The sequence below is a fragment of the Phocoena sinus genome, chromosome X, assembly GCF_008692025.1.
Source record: "Phocoena sinus isolate mPhoSin1 chromosome X, mPhoSin1.pri, whole genome shotgun sequence".
Classification (NCBI taxonomy): Eukaryota; Metazoa; Chordata; class Mammalia; order Artiodactyla; family Phocoenidae; genus Phocoena; species Phocoena sinus.
Window position 1 is genome coordinate 128,812,692 of NC_045784.1, and position 20,768 is coordinate 128,833,459.

At 59.3% G+C, this 20,768-nt stretch overlaps 4 protein-coding genes across 4 annotated transcripts; 3 read left to right on the forward strand and 1 right to left on the reverse strand.

The window, feature by feature from the left end:
• Positions 1–740, forward strand: LOC116747249 (melanoma-associated antigen 8-like). The gene is given in 2 exon segments (XM_032619025.1): positions 1–196; positions 199–740. Coding segments are annotated over 2 exon segments (738 nt in total).
• Positions 741–5,415: 4,675 nt separating this feature from the next.
• LOC116747250 (paraneoplastic antigen Ma6F-like) lies at positions 5,416–7,716 on the forward strand. Its single transcript, XM_032619026.1, has 3 exons — positions 5,416–5,558; positions 5,839–5,851; positions 6,619–7,716. The coding sequence occupies exons 1-3, from the start codon at positions 5,416–5,418 to the stop codon at positions 7,714–7,716; spliced, it is 1,254 nt and encodes a 417-aa protein (XP_032474917.1).
• A 1,620-nt stretch (positions 7,717–9,336) lies between these two features.
• On the forward strand, positions 9,337–11,244 carry LOC116747251 (heat shock transcription factor, X-linked-like). Its single transcript, XM_032619027.1, has 2 exons — positions 9,337–9,918; positions 10,693–11,244. Exons 1-2 carry the CDS (start codon positions 9,337–9,339, stop codon positions 11,242–11,244), a joined length of 1,134 nt encoding a protein of 377 aa, XP_032474918.1.
• A 7,941-nt stretch (positions 11,245–19,185) lies between these two features.
• LOC116747253 (melanoma-associated antigen 10-like) lies at positions 19,186–20,109 on the reverse strand. Its single transcript, XM_032619028.1, has one exon. The coding sequence runs from the start codon at positions 20,107–20,109 to the stop codon at positions 19,186–19,188; it is 924 nt and encodes a 307-aa protein (XP_032474919.1).
• Between the last annotated feature and the right edge of the window lie 659 nt (positions 20,110–20,768).

Genomic DNA, 20,768 nt, shown 5'->3' on the forward strand with positions numbered 1-20,768 from the left:
ATGGCCACCCCTCCATGGAGCCAATCTGAAGACCACGGCCTCAGCACCCCAGATGAGGAAGGGACGAGCACCCGGCACGACCAGGAAGATGCCGAGTCCTTGCTCCAAGATGCACTACATCAGAAGGTGGCTGACCTGGTGAGGCTCCTGCTGCTCAAGTATCGCACAAAGGAGTTGACCACGAAGGCAGAAATGCTGCCATCCTCAAAGATTACCCAGACCACTTCCCCGTGGTCTTCAGCTGAGCCTCCGAGTGCATGCAGCTGGTGTTTGGCTTGGACGTGAAGGAGGTGGACCCCCGGGAGTGCACCTACGTCCTGGTCCCCACCCTGGGCCTCACCTGGGATGCAGTGCTGAGCGACGACAGGCAGAGCACGCCCGAGGCCGGCCTCCTGGTGCTGGTCCTGGGCGTGATCGCCCTGTTCGGCGACAGCGGCCCTGAGGAGGAGGTGTGGGGAGTGCTCGGCAACATGGGGGTGTGTGCCGGGAGGGAGCCCTGCATCTATGGGAAGCCCAGGGAGCTGCTCACCAAAGTGTGGGTGCAGGAGGGCTACCTGGAGTACCGGCAGGTGCCCCACAGCGAGCCTGCCCACTACGAGTTCCTGTGGGGTGCCCGGGCCTACGCGGAGACCAGCAAGTGGCAGGTCCTGGAGCATCTACTCAGGGTCAATAGCTTGGATCCCAGGTCCTTCCCATCTGTGTCTGCAGAGGGTGTGAGCGATGAGGAAGAGGGAGCCTGAGCCAGAGCAGCAGCCAAGCTCCTTCCAGGCCCACGTCCAGCAGCTTCTCCTGTGGGGAAGGAAAGGAGGCTGATCCTTCACTCTGAGTTTGACGAGGGAGCGGTCAGCCTTCTAAGCACTGAGGCCCCGGGCCAGTCGGAGGAACTCAGTGGGTAGCATCTTTGGGTTTCTGTTGTATATGAAAACAAAAAATTCTCTGTTTTCTTTGGGAATTTTTCACATATTGTCTCATTTAAAAGAAGGTTTAATAAGCTTCAGTATCTAAGTTTGCAAATGACATTGATCACACAGGTATTTGCATTAGTTCAGTTCAATGACAAGAGTTTTGCAATTGTGTAAAACAAATTGTAAGATTCCCATATTATTTTGTGATGGTGAACAAGATAACATGGCATTGGAATAGGAATTTACTTGGAAATGTGAAAGTAATTAGCAGTACAACTGAAGGCCACCACGTTGTCCCTCGGGACACCCCGTCGTCCTCTCAGTGGTGGGTGCCCTGCCTTGGGACTTTCCTGTTCCAGCCATAGGGCAGGGCCAGGCCCCGGGCATGTGGGCCAGAGGGGGAGTGGCTGACCTGGGGGAGCGGGCATTGCCGGCACCCATCTTCCTGGCGAGACATCACCCGCAGGGCCCTCAGGAAGGGAGGCAGTGGGGGGATGGAGGGCCGCCAGGTGGGGTGTAGTGGAGGCACATTGTTGGGGACACTGGTGGGGGCGCCGTGACCCCCGGACTCTGGTGGCTGTTACAAGTTCCTCTCTGTGTTATCATGCCCTCTGTTCAATGGTTTCAGTCAAAGTTTCTCTTAGTAAATTTCTCTGAAAGTTTCAGCTGAGTCTGGCCTCTGCTGTGGGCAATGGAGGGAAAGGGATGCTGCAGGTGAGGGCGGGGGTCAAGCGTCGGAGTCCTGCTCAGCACCCATGGGACACCTCTCCAGTGAGAGGGTAGGGTAGGCACTTTGCAGACCCAGAGATGGTGAGCGCTTTTTTCCATTTCATAGGTGAATTGTAAAGTTTTAGTGAAAACTGATAATTGCCTAAAAAGGCAGTAGAGAAGTTAAATGTAAATGAAAACCTTGACTATCTCAGCAGGAAAAAGGGAACATAGGAGCAACAATAGTTGGACAGACACTGCTATGGACTGAATATCTGTAAACCTCTCCCCCTCATTCACCTGTTAAATTCTAACCCCCAAAGGGATGGGATTTGGAGGTGGGGCCCTGGGAAGTGATTAGCCCATGAGGGGGGAGCCCTCATGAATGATTACCTCCCTTATAAAAGAGGCCCCAGACGGCTGCCTCATTCTCTTGTGCCTTGTGAGAAGATGGCTAGTTGATACAACTAGACAAGAAATCAGTCCATATGAAGAAGAGCTTTATGACTATTATTTATTACTCAGCTGTACAAAGGAACGAAATTGGGTCATTTGTAGATGCGTGGATGGATCTAGAGACTGTCATACAGAGTGAAGGAAGTCAGAAAGAGAGAAACAAATATCGTGTATTAATGCACATATGTGGAACCTAGATAAATGGTACAGATGAACCGGTTTGCAGGGCAGAAATAGAGACACAGACGTAGAGCACAAACATATGGGCACCAAGGGGAGAAAATGGTGGGGGCGGGCGGGGGGTGTGATGAATTGGGAGATCGGGATTGACAAATGTACACTAATATGTATAAAATGGGTAACTCATAAGAACCTGCTGTCTAAAAAAATACATAAAATAAAATTCAAAAATTAAAACAAACCAAAGAAATAAGAATAGGTTTATGACATTATCAATCACAGTAGAAAACCACCTGTGAAGACAAGTGGACGTACTTGCCACAATGGGCTCTGCATCGCCAAGTTTGCTCCCCCAACTCCGCAGCCTTGCAGGGAGGCCTTCCTATTGGTGGAAGGCCAATGGGCGTGTCTTTTGCTTCCGGAGGCGCCAAGCCTTGGGACCTCAGGCCCTCAGTGCGCGTGGCTATTGGTGCTTCCGTAGCAAAGCCCCTCCTCACGTGCTCTTCTGATCCAACCACTTTCTCTGTAAAGAGATGTCTAGAACTTTCTCCCTCATCTTCCTGGGGCTTCCGGGAGCAGCCGGAAACGCACGTGGCATTCGCACAGAGTGCCTGGGACAGTCGGCTGCACAGTTCCTGGCTGCTCTGCTGAGACGAGCTCTTCGGCTGCTCTGCTGAGACGAGCTCTTCAGCCCCTCGTGAGCGGGACTCCGGAGCCATCCACAGAGTCAGAGCAAGTCAGGAGACAGGCGGGGGCTTTGCCGGGGGCTGGAATCCGCAGGTACCGGGGGCTCTGGGAAGGAGTGGAGGTCGGGGGAGGGCTACGGGCTGCTCGGTTGGGAGTGGGGGAGCGGCGGCGGAGGGTAGCGGGCTGAAGGGGGGCTGAGGGAAGGGTCCCCCAGTGAGCGGGTCAGAGCGGAGGACCGCTGGCTTCCGGGGTGGCTGGTGGGGGGCGTTCTGGAGTCGGGGTGCAGAGGGTGGGGCTAATGGCTAAGCTGGGTAGGGGGCCGGAGCGGAGGGCTTGCTGCCGGTCGGGTGGGGCCGGCTTTGGTGCCAGAGGAGAGGATGACTGGCTGCGGGGGTGGGGAGCACGGGACGGGCGGGCCCCACCCCCCACCCCCCACCCCCGGGGCCAAGACCGGAAGGGAGGGCTAACGGTTCCTGCGTGTGGCGGGAGGAAGGGGGAGCTACTCCTGGCTGAGGCGGGGGTCGATGGGGAGGACTCCCGGGCGCGGGTGTGGTAGGCATTAGGGGAGCTCCCGCTGGGGCGGGGCGGGGGGGCGGACGCTCGTGGCAGTTAGGGGGCTCCAGCTCCCGGGTGGGCGGGGGCAAGACGGGTGGGCTGTGCGTCTGGGGTACGAGAAGCGAGAGCCCCCGGCGCTGAGTGTGCTCAGGGGAGGACTCCCTGTTGTGGGTAGGTGAGAGAGGCAGTCTGGCCCGTACGCATGGCGGGGCGCCCGGCTTCCAGGGCCCAGAGCGGAGCGCCACCAGCTGGTGGGTGGGGGAGGGTGTATGGAGGGGATGTAGTGCGAGGGGCCGGGGAGGAGCCGCCTGGCCACGGGGGGCGTAAGTGATGCTGAGAGGGGGAGGCGCTGGGGCTGCTGTGATCTGGTGGAGGCTGTTGGCCATGGCAGATGGATTTGTGGGGGTCCAGGAAGGGGCTCTGGCCCACTGCATGAGGCATCGAGAGCTTCAGGTCGCCTCTGTCCGGGTGGCACAGGAATTGCAGAGGTGGGTGGGCAGGGCAAGGCCCTGGCCTCCACACAGAGTACACAGATTCTTTACGAGGGTGCTTTGCACATTCACCCGGACACGCCGTACCAGAGTTGTAAAAATGTCTCCATAAATTTAGCAGTATTGCAAGTTTACATGATAAGTTTTCTCATCACGGGGGAATTTTATTTGATGGTACTAATGATAATATATCTTCAAATATTGGGAAACCCATGGATCAAAGAAAAAAATCACAGAGGGACTTAGAAAATATTTCAACGTGAATACTAAAAAAGCACAACTTACCAAAATTAGTGGGAGGCAGCAAAAAGCGACAGGAGGAAACTGCATTCCTCTAAATGCTTCTGTTAGGAAAGAGTCAGGACATAAAATCAGTGAGCTAACAGTCCATTTAGAGATGCTAGAAGAAGAAGAGCAAAGGAAACATAAAATGAAGTAATAAGAGAGCTAAGAGAGGAAATCAGTGATCGAAAGCAAATTATGGACACGATGAACAAAGCCATGTGCTTCTTTCAAAAGAGCAAGGAAACCGAGAAAGTCCTAGAACGATGAATCACGGAAAAATAGAAAGAACGCTGATCACCAATATGAGGAATGAGAGAGGGCCAACGTTACAGATCAGATGTACATTAAAAAAGAGGATATAGGGGAATATTATGGGATATTATGGAAATGTTTATGCTAACAAATTGGAAGACTTGAGAAATTCCTTGGGAAAAAGGCAGCTTCCTAAAACTGAGGCCAGAAATGTAGAAAAGGTGACGAGCCTTCTATCTGTCTTTTTTTTTTAATTATTTTATTTTATTTTATTATTGTTTCTTGAGTCGTCCGCAACAAGTGCTCTTTTGTTATTATTTTTAAATTTTATTCTTACTTTTGGCTGCGTTGGGTCTTTGTTGCTGCGCGCGGGCTTTCTCTAGGTGCAGCGAGCGGGGGTTACTCTTCGTTGCGGTGCACAGGCTCTCATTACGGTGGCTTCTCTTGTTGCAGAGCACGGGCTCCAGGCATGTGGGCTTCAGTAGTTGTGTCACGTGGACTCAATAGTTGTGGCTCGTGGGCTCTAGAGCGCTGGGTCAGTGGTTGCGGCGCGTGGGGTTAGTTGCTCCGCGGCTTGTGGTATCTTCCCGGACCAGGGATCGAACCTGTGTACCCTGCACTGGCAGGTGGATTCTTAACCACTGTGCCACCAGGGAAGTCCCTAGCCTTCTATCTTGTAAATAAGTGTAATTTATAAAAAAAGTTTCCTAAAGTCAAACAAACCAAACAGGGCAGGGAGGTGCTCCAGGCTGCTGCTGTGAGGGGCACTAGGGTGGGCTGTGTGGCACAAACATGGTCCTCTCCTCTTTGCACCCACAGGCCGATTCCCACACTTCAGCAGCCTGTGCACACCTGTTTGATCGCTTCCCCCCACCCTCAGGTCCTCGAAGATGGCGATGGCTCTGGCGGTATTGCGGGACTGGTGCAGGTCGATGGGCGTGAACGCTCAGCGATCTCTGCTCATCCTGGGAATCCCAGATGACTGCAAAGACCAGGAATTCCAGGAGGCTGTGCAGGCTGCCCTGCATTCCCTGGGCAGGTACCGAATGCTGGGCAAGGTCTACAGAAAGGAACTGGGGTCGAGTGTTGCCCTGGTCGAGTTTGCTGAGTGTTTAAGTCGAAGCTTGCTCCCCCGCCAAATACCAGGCAAGGGAGGGCCCTGGACTGTGGTCTGCCTGCCCCAGGCCCCTGATGCTGATTCACAGGATAGACCCAATTTCCCTGCGCAGCCCCAGAGACAAGCAGTGGTTGGCAGGGCAAGTGAGGCAGGAACTGCAGGTCACTCAGGAACTGCAGGGGAGGAGGAAGCTGCAGGGGAGGCGGGAGTCGCAGGTATGGAGGGAGACACAGGTGAGGAGGAAGCCTTAGGTGAGGAGGGAGCTGAAGGTGAGGAGGGAGGTGCAGGTGAGGAGGGAGCTGCAGGTGAGGAGGGAGCTGAAGGTGAGGAGGGAGCTGCAGGTGAGGAGGGAGCTGAAGGTGAGGCAGGAGCTGCAGGTGAGGAGGGAGGTGGAGGTGAGAGAGGTGCAGGTGAGGAGGGAGGTGCAGGTGAGGAGGGAGCTGCAGGTAAGGCAGGAGATGCAGGTGAGGAAGGAGCTACAGGTGACGAGGAAGCTGCAGGTGAGGCAAGAGATGCAGGTGAGGAAGGAGCTGCAGGTGAGGAGGGAGCCGCAGGTGAGGCAGGAGCTACAGGTGGGGAAAAATCTGAGGGTCCAGCAGGAGCTGAAGGTGAAGCAGGAGTGTCAGATGAGGAAGGAGCTGCAGGTGACGACGGAACCTCAGGTGAGGCAGGAGTTGCAGGTGAGGCAGGAGCTGCAGGTGAGGAAGGAGCTGCAGGTGAAGCAGGAGATGAAGGTGAAGCAGGAGCTGAGTCAGATGAGGAAGGAGCTGCAGGTTACAGAAATGTTGCAGGCGTGGCAGGACTTCTGAGTATGGCAGGACCCACGGGCGAGGCAATGACTGCGCCTGAGGAAGCAGTTGTGACAGCGGCAGGCGCCATGGGTGAGGCAGGGCCCGGGACCCAGCAGTGGAGGCAGGCCTTGCAGCCCCTGCTAGACAGCATGGGCTACCAGGAGCTGGGAACCTTCTCTGGGATGGAAGAGCCGGGCCACGGGGAAGAGTCCTCTGAGAGCTGGCTGGAGCAGGCCAACGACATGCTGCACCTGTGGCGCCACGTGTCTGAGAGGGAGAGGAGGAGGAGGCTGGTGGAGAGCTTGCGCGGCCCCGCGCTGGACCTCCTGCGCGGCCTCCTGGCGGAAGATCCCGAGCTGGCTGCCCAGGACTGCCTGGCCGCGCTGGTGCAGGTGTTTGGGAACAAGGACCCCCGGGGGAGTGCTCGGCTGAAGTTCGTGACCTGTGCCCAGCGGCCCCAGGAGACTCTCTCTGCGTACGTGATGCGCCTGGAAGGCCTGCTGCAGTCGGCCCTGGAGAAGGGGGCCATCCACCCGGCCATGGCGGACCAGGCGCGCGCCCGGCAGGTGCTGATGCGGGCCCAGCCGAACGACACGCTCCGGGACACGCTGAGGACGATGCAGCTGATGAGGAGGCCTCCCGGCTTTGCGGGGATGCTGCGGCTCATCCAGAAGACCGAGGCCCGGGAGGCCGACCCGGCTAGCAGGGAGCACTTCCCAGGGCAGGAAGAGGCCCGTGTGGAGGTTGGAGTCCTGGCAGCAGCCGCCCAGGCCGCCGCGGCCCATGAGGCCATCACCGCAGGCACCACTGCACATGGCACCAAGGCCTCCCCGGCCGGTGAAGATACCACCGCCCAGGCCGCCCGTTCCAAGGAAGGCAGCGCCGAGGACCACCCGGCACGTGAGGAGGCCAGTGGGGCAGTTGCCGGCACTGCCAAGGCTGGCGAGGCGGGCCCTGAAGACCATGGTGCCGCCAGGGCAGCCCCTGGCCCTGGGGAGACCAGCAAGGCATCCGCGGCCACTCAGGAAGACGGAAGTGCTGCCGCCCCTGCGGGCCTAGGTCAGGCAGGACCCTCAGATGCCCCCAGAGTCCCCATGCCTGGCCGGATGGGCAGTGCTTCCCCGGTGGCCCCAGGAGGTCCTGGCTGGGAGCCAGAGGGCCTCGCCCAGGCAGGAGGCCAGGAGGCCGAGGAGAGCCCCGAGGAGGGGCTCAAGCCCATCCCAGAAGAGCCGGGAAATGAAGACGGGGCTGCAGAGATGAGCCCCCCGGGGTCCACCTCGGGCCAGTAGGCTCAGCAGGTCCCGGGGCCCCCAGGCTTGGAGGCAGGGGGAGGCCAGGCCCGGCAGCCTACTGGCCCCATATTAGGGGCTACTCAAGTTGCCTGGGCCTCCCTCCTGAGAGGGGACCCCTATTCGTCATCCCCTGGGGCAGGTTGCTCCCTGTACTGGCAAGCCCAAATGTGTCCCTGTAGGCCCCAGAGGGACCCAGGTGTCAAGGAAGCCCCCAGCCCCCGCTCCCCTCCCCCCAACACACACACCCTAGCCATCGACCCCCCCCCCACCCGCAGAGCCCTGAGGTGCGCCACGTGCCAGCCAAGGCTCTGGTCTCTGTGGGCCAGTGTCGTGAGCTCGACGTGTGCTTTCTGGGCATAGATTCAGGCCCAGCGCTGCCTGTTGTTGTGGAAATGTGCGTGTGTTCTCCTCTGAGCAGTTCCCCCAAGCCCTGCGCGGCGTGGAGACCCCGAGCCCAGTCCCAGGAGCCGGCGGGAAGGACGGGATGGACGAGGTCACAGCCAGCACCCACCCCAGGACCTGGGATCCCACCTGGGACCTTGGGAAGGAAGACCTTGACCGGGGCTGCAGGAGGTCTGCGGGAGGCCCCCCAGGGCTTGTGTTCTGCTGGGCCACCCCGTTGTTCCTCGGGACTCCACGTCCCCGGCTCGGTGGCGCGCGCCCTGCTGTGGGACTGTCCTGTGGCCGCCATAGGGCAGGGCCGGGCCCCGGGCATGTGGGCCAGAAATGGAGGGTCTGCCCTGCGGGGAGCGGGCATGGCCGGCGCCCATCTTCCTGGCGAGAGGCCACCCGCGGGGCCCTCAGGAAGGGAGACTGTGGGGAGACGGAGGGCCGCCGGGTGGGGTGTAGCGGAGGCACCGTTTTGAGGACCCTGGGGGGAGGGGCGGGACCCGTGGGCTCCGGTGGCCGTTAGAAGTTCCTCTGTGTGTTGTTATGCCCTCTTTTCAATGGTTTCAGTCAGTGTTTCTGTTTAATAAATTTCCCTGAACGTTTCATCTGAGTCTGGCCTCTGCTGTGGGCAATGGAGGGAAAGGGCTGCTGCGGGCGAGGGCGGGGGTCCAGAGTCCGATTCCTGCTCAGCACCCATGGGACACCTCTCCAGGGAGAGGGTAAGGTAGGCACTTTGCAGACCCAGACGTCGTGAGGGTTTTTCTTCCAGTTCACAGGTGAATTGTAAAGTTTTAGCGCCCTTGACCGTGGGCCGCGTCTCGGACGATGCTCGTGCTTGAAATCATGGGTGCTGTGCACGGCCCGGAAGGCCAGGGGACACACAGGAGGACCTCTGACCTCGTGGGCCACACGTGGGTCCGTGCACGTCTGCCTGGCCCGGGGGCTCCGGGACCAGAAGGCCGTGTCCGGTTTGCACGAGCGCTCGGCCCGTGGCTCTGCACCCGTGCACGAGTGTCTTCGTGCCCCCTGCGATGACGGGCGTGAAGCAGGAGGCTGACGTGCTGACGGGCCTGCCCTTTATGATGTCACTTGCTGGCTGGGCTGTGATGTCACCCCCAAGCCACCGGAGCACTTCTGTGAGGGGCTGAGCGGGAGTGTGAGCCCAGGGTGCTGCCGGCCGCGCTGCACTGTCCCGTTTACGTGGCGGAGGGACGCGCCGCGCTCCGCATGGCTGCGGACGAGAAGGGCCCCGCCGCGCTCCGCATGGCTGCGGACGAGAAGGGCCCCGCCGCGGGCAGGGCGCCCGGCTTCGGCGAGGCGCCTCTTCCTCCCGACACAGCGGCTCCGGCCCTCGGCTCAGGGAGCTGCACCCCCCAGTCCCTCGCCCTGGACCAGCCCGTGCCCGCGGGACACCCCGACCTCAGGCTGCTGCCTGGAGAAGCCGCTTTCCAGGATTTGACGGAAGAGCCTTTGTTGAAAGGGCCTCGCACCGCCTGCGAGGCCGTGTGGGAAGGCAGCCTGCTCTTCCACCCCTTTCCCAGGAAGCTGTGGACGATCGTCAACAGCAGTCGCTTTGCGTCCATTTGGTGGAATGAAGACGGGACTTGCATAGGCATCAACAGGCCGCTGTTTCAAAAGGAGGTTTTGGACAGGGATGGCCTAGACAAGGTGTTCAAGACAGAATGTATGAAGAGCTTCATCCGCCAGCTTAACTGCTACGGATTCAGCAAAGTGCACCAGGACATGCACACGTCCCTCTGCGTGACCAACCTGTCCACGAAGGAGCGGCCCGCCCACGTCCTGAGCGAGGTAAGGAGAGCGGGGGACAGCGGGGGAGGAGCCCTCTCCAGGGGCTGAGCCGCTGGGCCCGGGGGTGGGGGTGGGGGGCGGGTGCCAACCCCGGGGCCGCCTGGGACGGCGGCAGGCGTGTCGGGAGAGCTTCCTTTAAAGGTGGTACTTGGGGACCGGCGTGACGGCCGGAGCTGGCAGTGCCGCACGCTGTGTTGGGACGTTGTTATGGGGGGACCCGAAGCGTTCTCAGCACAGGGACGTCACTTCTCTCCCTCCTCCTTTTCCCTTTGGTGTGTCTGTGTGAGGTGATGCGTGTGAACTGGACCCCCTTGTGGTGATCGTTTCACAGCACACGCGGGCAAGGCGTCACCCTGTATTCCTGACACGTGGGCAGTGCCGCTCGTGCCTGACACGCAGTCACACCGGGGGACAAGAGGACACTGCTGCAACGCTGGCCCTTCCCGTCCTCCTGCTCGGGGACAGTGGCCCGCCGGGGGAGAGGGGGGAGGTCTGTGTGCCCCCTCGACTCCCATAGCTCCAGAGCATCACTTGAGTGGGGGCGCAGGTCCCTTCCTGGGAAGCAGTCAGCGTCCCCGATCTGGCCCCTGGAGGTGCTGGCCAGGGGGAGATTCGGACACTTCCTTAGAAAGCTACCGAACCTTGTTGCAGTCTCGTACCTGCAAACGCCAAGTCCCCTTTCTTGGGCCTTGTACTCATACTAAGGGGCCATTTTCAGTCATTTTCCAAGGGTGAAAGGTGATGGTGAGTGAGCGAGTCTCGGGGATGTAAAAGCTGGGGCACAGCGTCCTGCTGGGACCGGGTCCCGCTTTCTCCAAAGAGGCCTTGGGTCGGCTGGAGGAGGGCGCCCAGGGGCCCAGCCAGGCGGCTGCTGCTTGCGAGCAACTCTTTTGTGACTCGGGGTTTCCTTTTCTCTCTCAACTGCGACCTCAGTTACACTTCTACCACAGTCCCCTGTTTCAGAGAGACTGCCCGCACCTCCTGGTGAGGATGAAGCCGAGAGTGCGCACTATACCAGCATCCGGGCCGGTGGACGGCGAGCCGGCAGCCCCGGGGCACCTCCCGGCGCCCAGCGCCGCGGAGCCGCAGGACGGCCTCCCACCGTATCCTGAGCACATCCAGGGGACCCCGAGCTACCCGCAACTCGACCATGCCTCCGCCCTGGCCAGGACTGGCTCTGTCGCTCCAGCCCCTCCTCGGACAGCAGCCGAGCCCCCCGCGCCGCATCCCAGCATGCAGGTTCTGGTCCCTCTAGTCCCTGTCCTGGCAGAGGTGGCCCAGCCAGCCGAGGTCCCTTGGCTCTGCTGCGCCTGGCCTCCCGCCTAGATGAGTCCTCCCTGGCCCGTGCCGGGCCTGGCCGCCGCACCCTGCCAAGTCCTCAGCCTTCCCCCCCACCCCGCGCAGCTCCCGGGGGCCGCGCTGCTGCCTCTTGCGCACCCTGGATGCCTGAGGTGGCCGCCAGGCCTGCCGCCCCCCTGACCTTGATCCGTTGGCCGCTGAGCCACTTCTGCCATCGCTGCGTGGGCTCCCGCTCTTTCCTGGAATACCCGGCCCCTCCAGGCAGGCCCACAGAGGACCCTGACCAGGCAGACCCTGCAGACACACGGAGGTGGTGACGCGGCCAGAACCTTGCAGGGCAATAAAGAGCACGGGGACTTGAGAGCGATGTTCCACCCAACACGTGTTTGGCGCCTCCGTCCTGGGCGTGGCTGAGCAGTTGATTCCCCTCAGCAGGAAACGATGACAGGTGACAGCCCACCCCCGGCACGGTGCGGGCACCTAGCAGACACCTGGAGAAGCCCCTCAGACGCCCTGTGTCCACTCACTAGAAAGACCCTTGAAGGGCTGGACAAGCACAAGGAAGGCCCTGGCACCCGCGGCTTCACAGTTGCGGGGGCATCGTGTCCAGCAGGGTCTCGATTTGACAGATGAGAAGAGCTCAGGCCTCCCCGGTCAGAGGCCTGAAAAGAGCCCTTCCTGTCCTGAGACGCACAGGTATGGAGGTGACGGTCCCTGGCAGGGGCCTGCGGGTGTTCAGTTTGGGGGTGCTCTCTGGTGTCTGGACAGCAGGATTGAGGTTTGCTTTTCACTGCAGGTCCTGCGTCTGGAGACATTTTCCTGCTTCTCTTTTCCTTGCCTTTCGAGCTAAACACTTCAAGGGCGCCATGCTCCACCACCCTCTGGGCGCTGGGGTGTCGAACTTATACTGCGAGTCCTTGTGGTCAGTGCCCAGTGGTGTGTACAGAGCACTGAAGGCCAGGGCACACCCCCAGCTCACAGCTGCTGCCTCCACGTGTGGGGGATGTGCTGGGGGACCTGGCCAGGACTCTGTGGCTATCACAGCGATAGGGCGACATCCCCTTCCAAACACTGCTAAGAAGGGGGCGGGGAGCGGGAATTGCCTGGAGTTCCAGGGGTTAGGACTCTATGCTTTCACTGCGGTGGCCCGGGTTCAATCCCTGGTCGGGGATCTAAGATCCCCCAAGCCTTGTGGGGTGGCCAAAAACACAGAAAAAAAAAAAAAGGTGGGTTGGGGGAGGAGGGGAAGTAGACCCAAGGTACCAGGAATGATCCTAGCACCAGTGCTAATCCCAAGGTGCATGTATTTGGAGATAGCACCCTTGGGGAAGTCAGTAAGGTTAAATGAGGTCACAAGGGTGGGACCCTAGTCCGACAAGAGCGGTGTCCTTTGGAAAAGAGGAAGAGACACCGAAGATCTCCCTCCCTCTCTCCCTCCCTCGCCCTCTCTTCCTCCCTCCCATCCTCCCTCCCTCTCTCTCCCTCCGTCCCTCTCTCTCTCCATCCCTCCCTCCCCCTCTGCCCCCCTCTCCCTGCTCCCTCCCTCTCTCTCTCTCTCTCCCCCTACCTTCCTCCCCCTCTCTCTTTCCCTCCCTCGCCACCCCTCCCTTTATCTCTCTCCCTCCCTCCCCCTCTCTCCCTCCTTCCCTGCTCCTTATCTCTCTCTCCCTTCCCTGTCTCTCCCTCCCTCCCCTCTTCCCTCTTGCCCTCCTTCCCTCCCCCTTCCCCTCTCTCTCTCCCTTCCTCCCTTCCCCTCTATCACTCCCTCCATCTCTCTCTCTCTCTCTCTCTCTCTCTCTCCTCTCTCCTTCACTCCCTACCGCCTCTCTCCCTCCCTCATTCCCCTTCTCTCTCTCCTTCCCGCCGTCCCTCTCTCTCTTGCTTTTGATTCCTCCCTCCATCCTGTCTCTCTCTCTCTCTCTCTCTCTCTCTCTCTCTCTCTCTCTCCCTCCCTCCCTCCCTCCCTCCCTCCCTTCCCCCCCCCCCAACCTGTGCAGGGAAGCAGCCAAGTGAGGGACCAAGAGAAAACCAGCTGTCTGCGAGCCAGGCCGAGACGCCTTCCCTCACCTGCAACTGCACTTTCCAGCAAGTTGAGGTTGGACTTCTAGCCACCAGGACTGGGACCCAGTACATTTCTGTAGTTTTGGCCACCTCCTCTGTGGGACCTTGCTATGGCAGCTCTAAGCAGACTAACACAGCCTGCTTTCATTATGGGTACAGCGACCAGACAGCACCGCGGTAAGGGAATCACAGATTTGAACAGCACTGTGCAAAGACTAGGTCTCATGACATGTGTAGACTATTAGCCCCAAGAACAGAATAGACACGTGCTCGTCAAGCGTACCTAGAACGTTCTCCAGGGTACTCCACGCGTCAGGCCACACAGCATCCCCCAGTGAACTTAAGGGGATACAAACAAAAGGGCTGAAATCATACAGAGTATGTTCTCTGGCCGAAAGAGAGTGAAATTAGACCTCAATAACAGAAGGAAATGTGGGAAATCTGCAAAGAGAGGGAAATTGAGCCGTGCGTCCCCAAATACCCGCATTAGTCTGGGACGATGCCAAATCCCACGGCACAGGATGAGGGGCTGAAACAGCAGACACAGATTCTCACGGTGGTTCCGACCAGGAGGCCGAGAGGGAGGGTCCAGCAGGGGTGGCTTGTACTGCGGCCGGTCTCCTTGGTTGCAGGTGGCCGTGCTCTTACCGCCCCTCACGTGGTCACCCTCTGTGCACGCACCCCCAGCCCCTGCCTTCTCTCCTTGCGTGTGCTGATCCGCTCTTCCCTCAAGGGCACCAGCCATCTTGGATTAGACCTCATCCTAATGGCCTCATTTCAACCTAAGAACCACTAACTCCAGTCACAGTGACATTCTGAGGTTCTAGGAGATTAGGGCTTCAACATGCACATTTTGGGGGGACGCAGTTCAGTCCATAACAATAGCCCAGGGAACGGACAAGGCATCACAAGGGAAATTAGAAAATACTTTGAAATGAAGAAAACACATACCAAAGCCCCCAGGACTTATGGCACGCGGCCAAAGAGGCACTTGGGACCTAAAGCTGCAAACACCCCTGTTCCAATGGAGGCGACACCTCAAATCAACAGCCTCATCTTGAACAGGGACAAGCGAGAAGAAGAGGAAGGCGAGCCCAAGCATCCTGACAAAAAATTTTCACGAGAAAAGAAAAACTGCGCTAATCTACGTACGCGGGGATCACAAGACGTGTACTGGTTGGGAACCTTCACTACATGGGGGAGGGCGCATCTTTCTTACACACTCAGTAACAAGAGCTACATCCACCGACCACTTCATTTGGCCCAGGCTTTTTACAAGCAGGTCACATCATGGGGAAATTCACACCAATGCTTTTGCCTTGTACTATTAGGAGGCCCATTTTACAGATGGAGAAATCGAGGCATAGGGAGTCTCCATGATTTGATCAGCTTGTCACTAGAAGGACTCTTATTCAAGCTAAGCATCATATGCGTGCAAAGCCCCATCCCCGCACTGGCCTGACCTGTCTCCCCAACAGTCAAGGGGGATTCAGCTGTCCTCCACGGGGTCCTACTAGCTGATGCCTCAGACCACATAATGGAGAAAACACAGGGAAGCCAGGCATTAGTGCCCATGAGAGCCTGACACTAGATTCTGCCCACGTGGCCTCCCCAGCCCCATCAGGTCACCATCTCTCGTGAAATGGACACGAGGGCCAGGGAGGAGGGTGAGGGTCTAGGACTGAGGGCGTGAGGATGGAGAAGGGTCCTGGACGTGGGGGTCCGAGGCACGGCCCTCTGAAGGCGGCTCCTATGCTCAGGCTTGGGCCCTGCTCTCTCCTTCCACTGCCCACTCTGCTCCCTTCTGCCCCAGCGGCGTGGTGGCCCCACGTTCTCTTGCAGGCTCACTTCCCCGGGCACACTGGCTGTCAGGCAGGCGGCAAGCCTGCATTCAAAGCACGGGGACCGCCGGGCCGGTGGACTCTCCGCATCCCCACGGGGCGTGAGTGTCTGTGCCCTTCAGGGCCCTGCGGATGCACCTCCTCCTGGATGCTTGCTCACACGTGGCTTTACACCCTGCTGCTGTCTTCTGAATGTCACTTGGCTTCACACCCTGCATCCCGCCACCAAGCCAGCCCTATCCCTGTGCCCAGCCCCAGCTCAGGGACCACGGACAGGCACATGCCCGGGCCCCCGCACTTGCTCACAAAGGCCCCTAAAGCAGCAGCCGGCGATATTTGCCACACAGGAGGGTAGGCGAGAGCCAGGCAGGAGGTCAGCCCTTTGCCAAGGAGGCTGGAGCTCAGAGCAGACTTTAGCTGGGGCTGGGGAATGGGGGCTTCTCGGGAAACAGGGCCACGGCTGAGACAATTCACACCAGCCCCTCAGGGGGCAGGCTCAGCGCACGTAGAGAACGTCAGAGCTTCCCGCTGACGGGCAGCAGCTCCCGTGTGCCCTGCCCCGCCCTGGTCAGGACTGGCTGGGTGCCGGGGTGGTGTGTGCTCGTCCAGAGTCTACTGGGGAGGGTGCTGCTGCCCCCCTGAAAAGTGCCTCCCTGAATGTCCCTGGGGCGCTCTTGGCGTGTCCCGGCCACTGCTGCGCTGCCTGCCACGGCCGTCCCTGGGCTAGCACTGTCCCCCATCAGTCAGTTCACTGCACGAACGGGCACTAGGAATCCCTGCTTTCCCCCGGCAGTGCCCCACGGGGCTCTGGTCCTGGAGCACCCGTTGTCCCAAGAGCACCCATTTCCTGCTGGGGTCCAGGGCTGCAGCTCACCGGCAGAGGCATCTGCTCCCACCTGCCTACCCCGGCCAGCCCAGGGCAGGTCAGATGGGATCTGGTGGGTGCTGTTCCTTCCACCTCTCTGGGGCGGCGGACCCTCTTCACAGCCTGCATCACCGGGACCCCAAAGCCCTCTCCTGCCTGGCTCCTTTCCAAACCCTCATGCGGGTCTGCGGGTCTGCGGGTGGCTGGGGCCTGGGGGAGCGTCCTGGGGACCACCCCTGCCATCTGCTACAGCCTGTCCCTCTGCTCAAACACCCTGATCGGGGACACCAGAGTCCTAGGCGGCTCTGCGGGTGGCTGACAGGACACGCCTGTGCCTCTCGCACTCAGGCTCAAAAACCAAAACCTCACGGTCATATTCAGAAGGCCATCAGTGTACTCAAACATTTGGGCATTACGTAGGGAATGATTTCAAAATAAGTCGGAAGCACAGAGATTCGCCCCACATCCCCGCGGCAATGATCATCACTTACCAACCACGAGGAGGCTCGCCGAGTGGCTGCATCACGTCCTGCCAGCTCCACCCGAACCATGATATTGGTGTGTGGTGGGGGGGATGCTTCTCTGGGACTTTCAGATAAACATACATGCACGAGGTCATCAGGACCGGGGCCTAAGCGGCTTTTAGTCGGGGGACAGGCAGGGCAAAAGCCAGGCTGTGCAGACCGAGGCCAGGTTCCGGAGAGAGTGGGCGCTGTGGGCAGCAGGGTCACCCCTGAGGGGGACTCGGGGCTGGGCCCCACGAGGACGCCCCCGACCCCAACGGGGCCGCTCGGCAGCTGGCGGCTGCCCTCCTGACAGAGACTCAGCACAGCCCCGCGGGGACGGATGGGTGCAGCTCAGGGACCTAAGGGTGCGGGTTGCTTGAGGGAAATGCCCTCCGCCAGCTCCCTGTGGGGCAGCCTCTCTCTGGAACACCTCCAACCCTGCCCAGGGCCTTAAAGGCACAGAGTCTGGCATCTCACATCTAAGGGTCAGAGGTGCCGGACTTAAGACCCTGGGGGAGGAAGCACAGTGGTCTGTGTCTGTGTTGTCTGTGTTGTCATGGCTTGAGGACTAACCCCCGACCCCGGTGTGCCTTCGATACAGATGGCCGTGACAAAACTGCTTCTGCTCAGAATTCAGTGGCAAAGGGTCATCCCATGACCCCTCCTAAGTGAAGAGGACTCTGGCAGTGCTGTGTCCCCACTTGTGCGGGGAGGAGAGGAAGACAAGATGGGGACGAGCACCTGACGGCTCTCCAATGCCACACTGCCTAGTAGAGGCTCAACAAAAGCAGGGCTTACCTTTTGTGATGACAAAATCCCCTTCTTTTCCGGCAGGAGTGTCTGAGCAGGTTACATTGGCCCTGAAATTCTCCACCTTTTCCAAGTGCCCACCTGCTATATGGCAGGTGCTTCAAATCCAGGATCCCACGTAAGGTTCACGTTGTCGTACGGCGCTCAGCAGGGAGGGCCGCCTCTTTAGCCCCCGGCGCCGTCTGCACCTCCCACTGCAGTGACCTCCCAATCCCATTAGGCCCAGAAGTTGCTCCTTCCTTTCGATGCCAGGTCACAGCCCAAACCTGTGGGTCTCTGATGCCGCCATATTTCTGCACCTGCCTGAACGCGGCGACACTGGCGGACGTTGCTTCTTAGTGGCTAGGACTTATTTCTAGTATTATTCTGATCCCAGACTCTGTCCCTCTCTCCTCTGGAAATTGCTTTCTTTTCATGACATCTCAGAGAATTTGCAGCTCCATAGGAAACGGAATAGAAAACCAGTCAAAATTGCTGTTCTGTGTGTTTTACTGCTGCAGGATATATTATTCAATTTGGATATGTGTGTGTGTGTGTGTGTCTGTCGGCATGGAGGGAAGGGTGGTGATTTCCCCAGCTGGGGGCAGCTCACGCAAAGCTCCCAGGATTCCAGTCACACGGCGACTCCTTTCCACTTCGGCAGCCTCTCCTCTTTCAAACCCCCTATTTTCATTCATTTCATCCCACTGAAATCTAGACCTTGCTCACAAGTGGCCAAAGTAAACTCCAGGTGACTAAAATGGTCGTTTCCATACAGTTGGTAATTGGTTCTCCCAGGGCAGGGAGAGGAGGGCCAGCCCCGGGAATACCGAGCAGGGCTTCAAAGAGCAAGACCCTCATTTCTCTGGAAATCCTCGCAGATGGCGGGTATGAAACACCTACCTCTTCACTGTGGCCCACTGCAATGCAACAAGAGCCAGCACCCCTTCCTTCCTGCCCCAGGGCGAGATTTCTCTCGGCTTTATCCATGACCCAGAAGGACATCTCACAGCAATGTCCCATTTCAGACTTTCCCCTCCAACCCAAGACACACCCTCTGCATGTCTGGCTGCTGCCACCACCCAGCTTCATCACCATCACCTCCCACAGAAGGAACCCCCACTTCCCAAAGGCCCAAAGTGCCCTGGCTCGGGGCACTTAACACTTCAGGGCTCGCTCCTGGAGCCCCACCGCCTCGTCCCATGTTGTCTTATTCTGTGGGACTTAGGGGACGTCTCACCACCTTCCTCATGTGACAGTGGCTCCTAGACCATCACTCTAGGTGTGGGTGTGTCCTGCTTTTCCTAGCGTTCCCGCTACTAACACAGGCCCTTCCGGAGAGCAGAGGCTCCGTGGAGGTCTGCGGAACAAACAAGCCAGTGGGCAGGGGGCTTATTGACGCCGATGAACCTTCTCCTACTTTCTTAAAATACCCGTGCAAATCCAACTCAACAGAGATAGTTCGTTTTATTTACAGAATGACAGACAAGACAGGGAAGCAAGAATTGGAACAACAATGGCTTTTATTTTTCTATTTCTTCTCCCATCTATATCACTGCTAAGTACTTCCACGTTTCCAGAGCAGTTCTGATTCCAATTCCGTTATCTTGAACACGGTCACAAAACGAACTGGGAGATTTCCCAACCTCTCTTACAAAACAGCAAAACTCTTGTTCTTGAACTGAATTAGCGCAAATAACTGTGGGATTAACGTCATACACAAAGTTAGACACTGAAGCTTGTTTAGTCTTCTATTCAAAGAACCAACATTTGAAAAATTCCTAAAGAAAACAGACATGGAAGTCCATGTCAACATACACAACAGGAACCCAAAATGCTGCACACCGGCTTCCCCCAACTCGCCCGGCTCTCACTGCTTAGAAGGCTGACCGCTCCCTCTTCAAACTCAGAGTGAAGGATCAGCCCCCCTTCCTGCCCCACGGGGGAAGCTGCTGGACGTGGGACCGGCTGCTGCTCTGGCTGAGGCTCCCTCTTCCTCATCGCTCACGCTCTCTGCAGACACGGATGGGAAGAACCTGGGATCCATGCTATTGATCCTGAGCAGATGCTGCAGGACCTGCCACTTGCTGGCCTCCGCGTAGGCCCGGGGACCCCACAGGAACTCGTAGCGGGCAGGGTCGCTGTGGGGCACCTGCCGGTACTTCAGGTAGCCCGTCCACACCCACACTTCGGTGAGCAGCTCCCTCCCGCCACAAAACCCAAGGGTGCCTAGCACTCCCCACACCTCCTCCTCAGGGACGCGGTCACCAAACAGGGTGACCATGGCCAGGACCAGCACAGGGAGGCTGGCCTCGGGCGTGCACTGCCAGTCGCTCAGCACCGCATCCCAGGTGAGGCCCAGGGTGGGGACCAGGACGTAGGTGCGCTCGCGGGGGTCCACCTCCTTCACATCCAAGCCAAACACCAGCTGCAGGCACTCGCAAACGAGGCTGAAGACCTCGGGGAAGTGGTCCTGATGCTCTCGGAGGAACGTACTCAGCATCTCCACCTCGGAGGTCGGCTCCCCGGTACGAAACTTGAAGAGCAGGAAAGCCACCAGGTCAGCCATCAGCACAACAAGTGCCTCGCGGGGCAAGGGATCGGCATAGGCGGAGAAGGAGGGGGCTCCAGGGGAGGCGGAGGACGAGGGGAATGCGGCCTCCTCCCCCGCAGCCCCCAGCAGCGGCGCCTCCACCGGACCCTGGGCCGGGACTGGGGCCTGAAGGTCGGCCTGAGGCTGGCGGAGCTCACTCATCTCGACCGGGGACCTGATCACTGGGGTCGGGCCGCCCACGGGAGTGTGCGCACAGATGACAGGCGGGGACCTCATACCTGGGGAAGAGAGGGGGTGTGAGCGGCCTCGGCGGAGAAAGGCACCCTGGGCAGCTCTGACAAAGGCCACTTACAGGTCTCCTCTTAAGGGCTGCCCTCGGGCCTCACAGGGGTGCTCCTCCTGGGCGGCCTGTCCCGTGCCAACCTGAAGAAGGAAGTGAGGGGGCTCCTCAGGGTGCAGCCAGCACAGCCCCAGGTTCTGGGGCTGACAGGGCAGTGGGGTGACTTGGGTGTAGTGCGGTCCCCTCTGTTCTGGGGGGGGAGCCCCTGGGTACACACTCAGGGCACGCACCTCCCCTTGACTCCTGGCGCTGCCTGGGCCTCCTCTGCTCTGTGCCCTGACGACACGGTCCTCAGACCTGGGCCTTCGCCTCCCGGTTCCTGGAGCCCCTGTAAGAGGAATGGAGGGCGCACCTCTTGTGTAAACTGTGGCACAGTTCCGGGCCTCGGTGCTGGTAGGAGAATTGGGCCGGACTCTGTGAGGTCCCCCCAGTTCTGAGTTCTGGGGTGGGTGGTCCCCTCGGGGCTCGCTCGTCGTGCTCACTGTTCCCCTTAAGGGCCTGGACCCTCCCCTTTGCAGGCCGGAGGAGAAACTCAGAACAGGACCCCGAATCTGAACAGAAAGCAGGGAGGGGGTCCCACAGGTGGCCGCACCTG

What these genes read in the sequence shown, in the direction of transcription:
- LOC116747251 (XM_032619027.1), top strand. Translation starts at nt 9,337, where the DNA reads ATGGCTGCGGACGAGAAGGGCCCCGCCGCGCTCCGCATGGCTGCGGAC. An exon ending in CCGCCCACGTCCTGAGCGAG is followed by an intron (nt 9,919 to 10,692) that starts GTAAGGAGAGCG and finishes GGGATGTAAAAG; the next exon opens with CTGGGGCACAGCGTCCTGCT.
- LOC116747250 (XM_032619026.1), top strand. Translation starts at nt 5,416, where the DNA reads ATGGCTCTGGCGGTATTGCGGGACTGGTGCAGGTCGATGGGCGTGAAC.
- LOC116747253 (XM_032619028.1), bottom strand. Translation starts at nt 20,109, where the DNA reads ATGAGGTCCCCGCCTGTCATCTGTGCGCACACTCCCGTGGGCGGCCCG.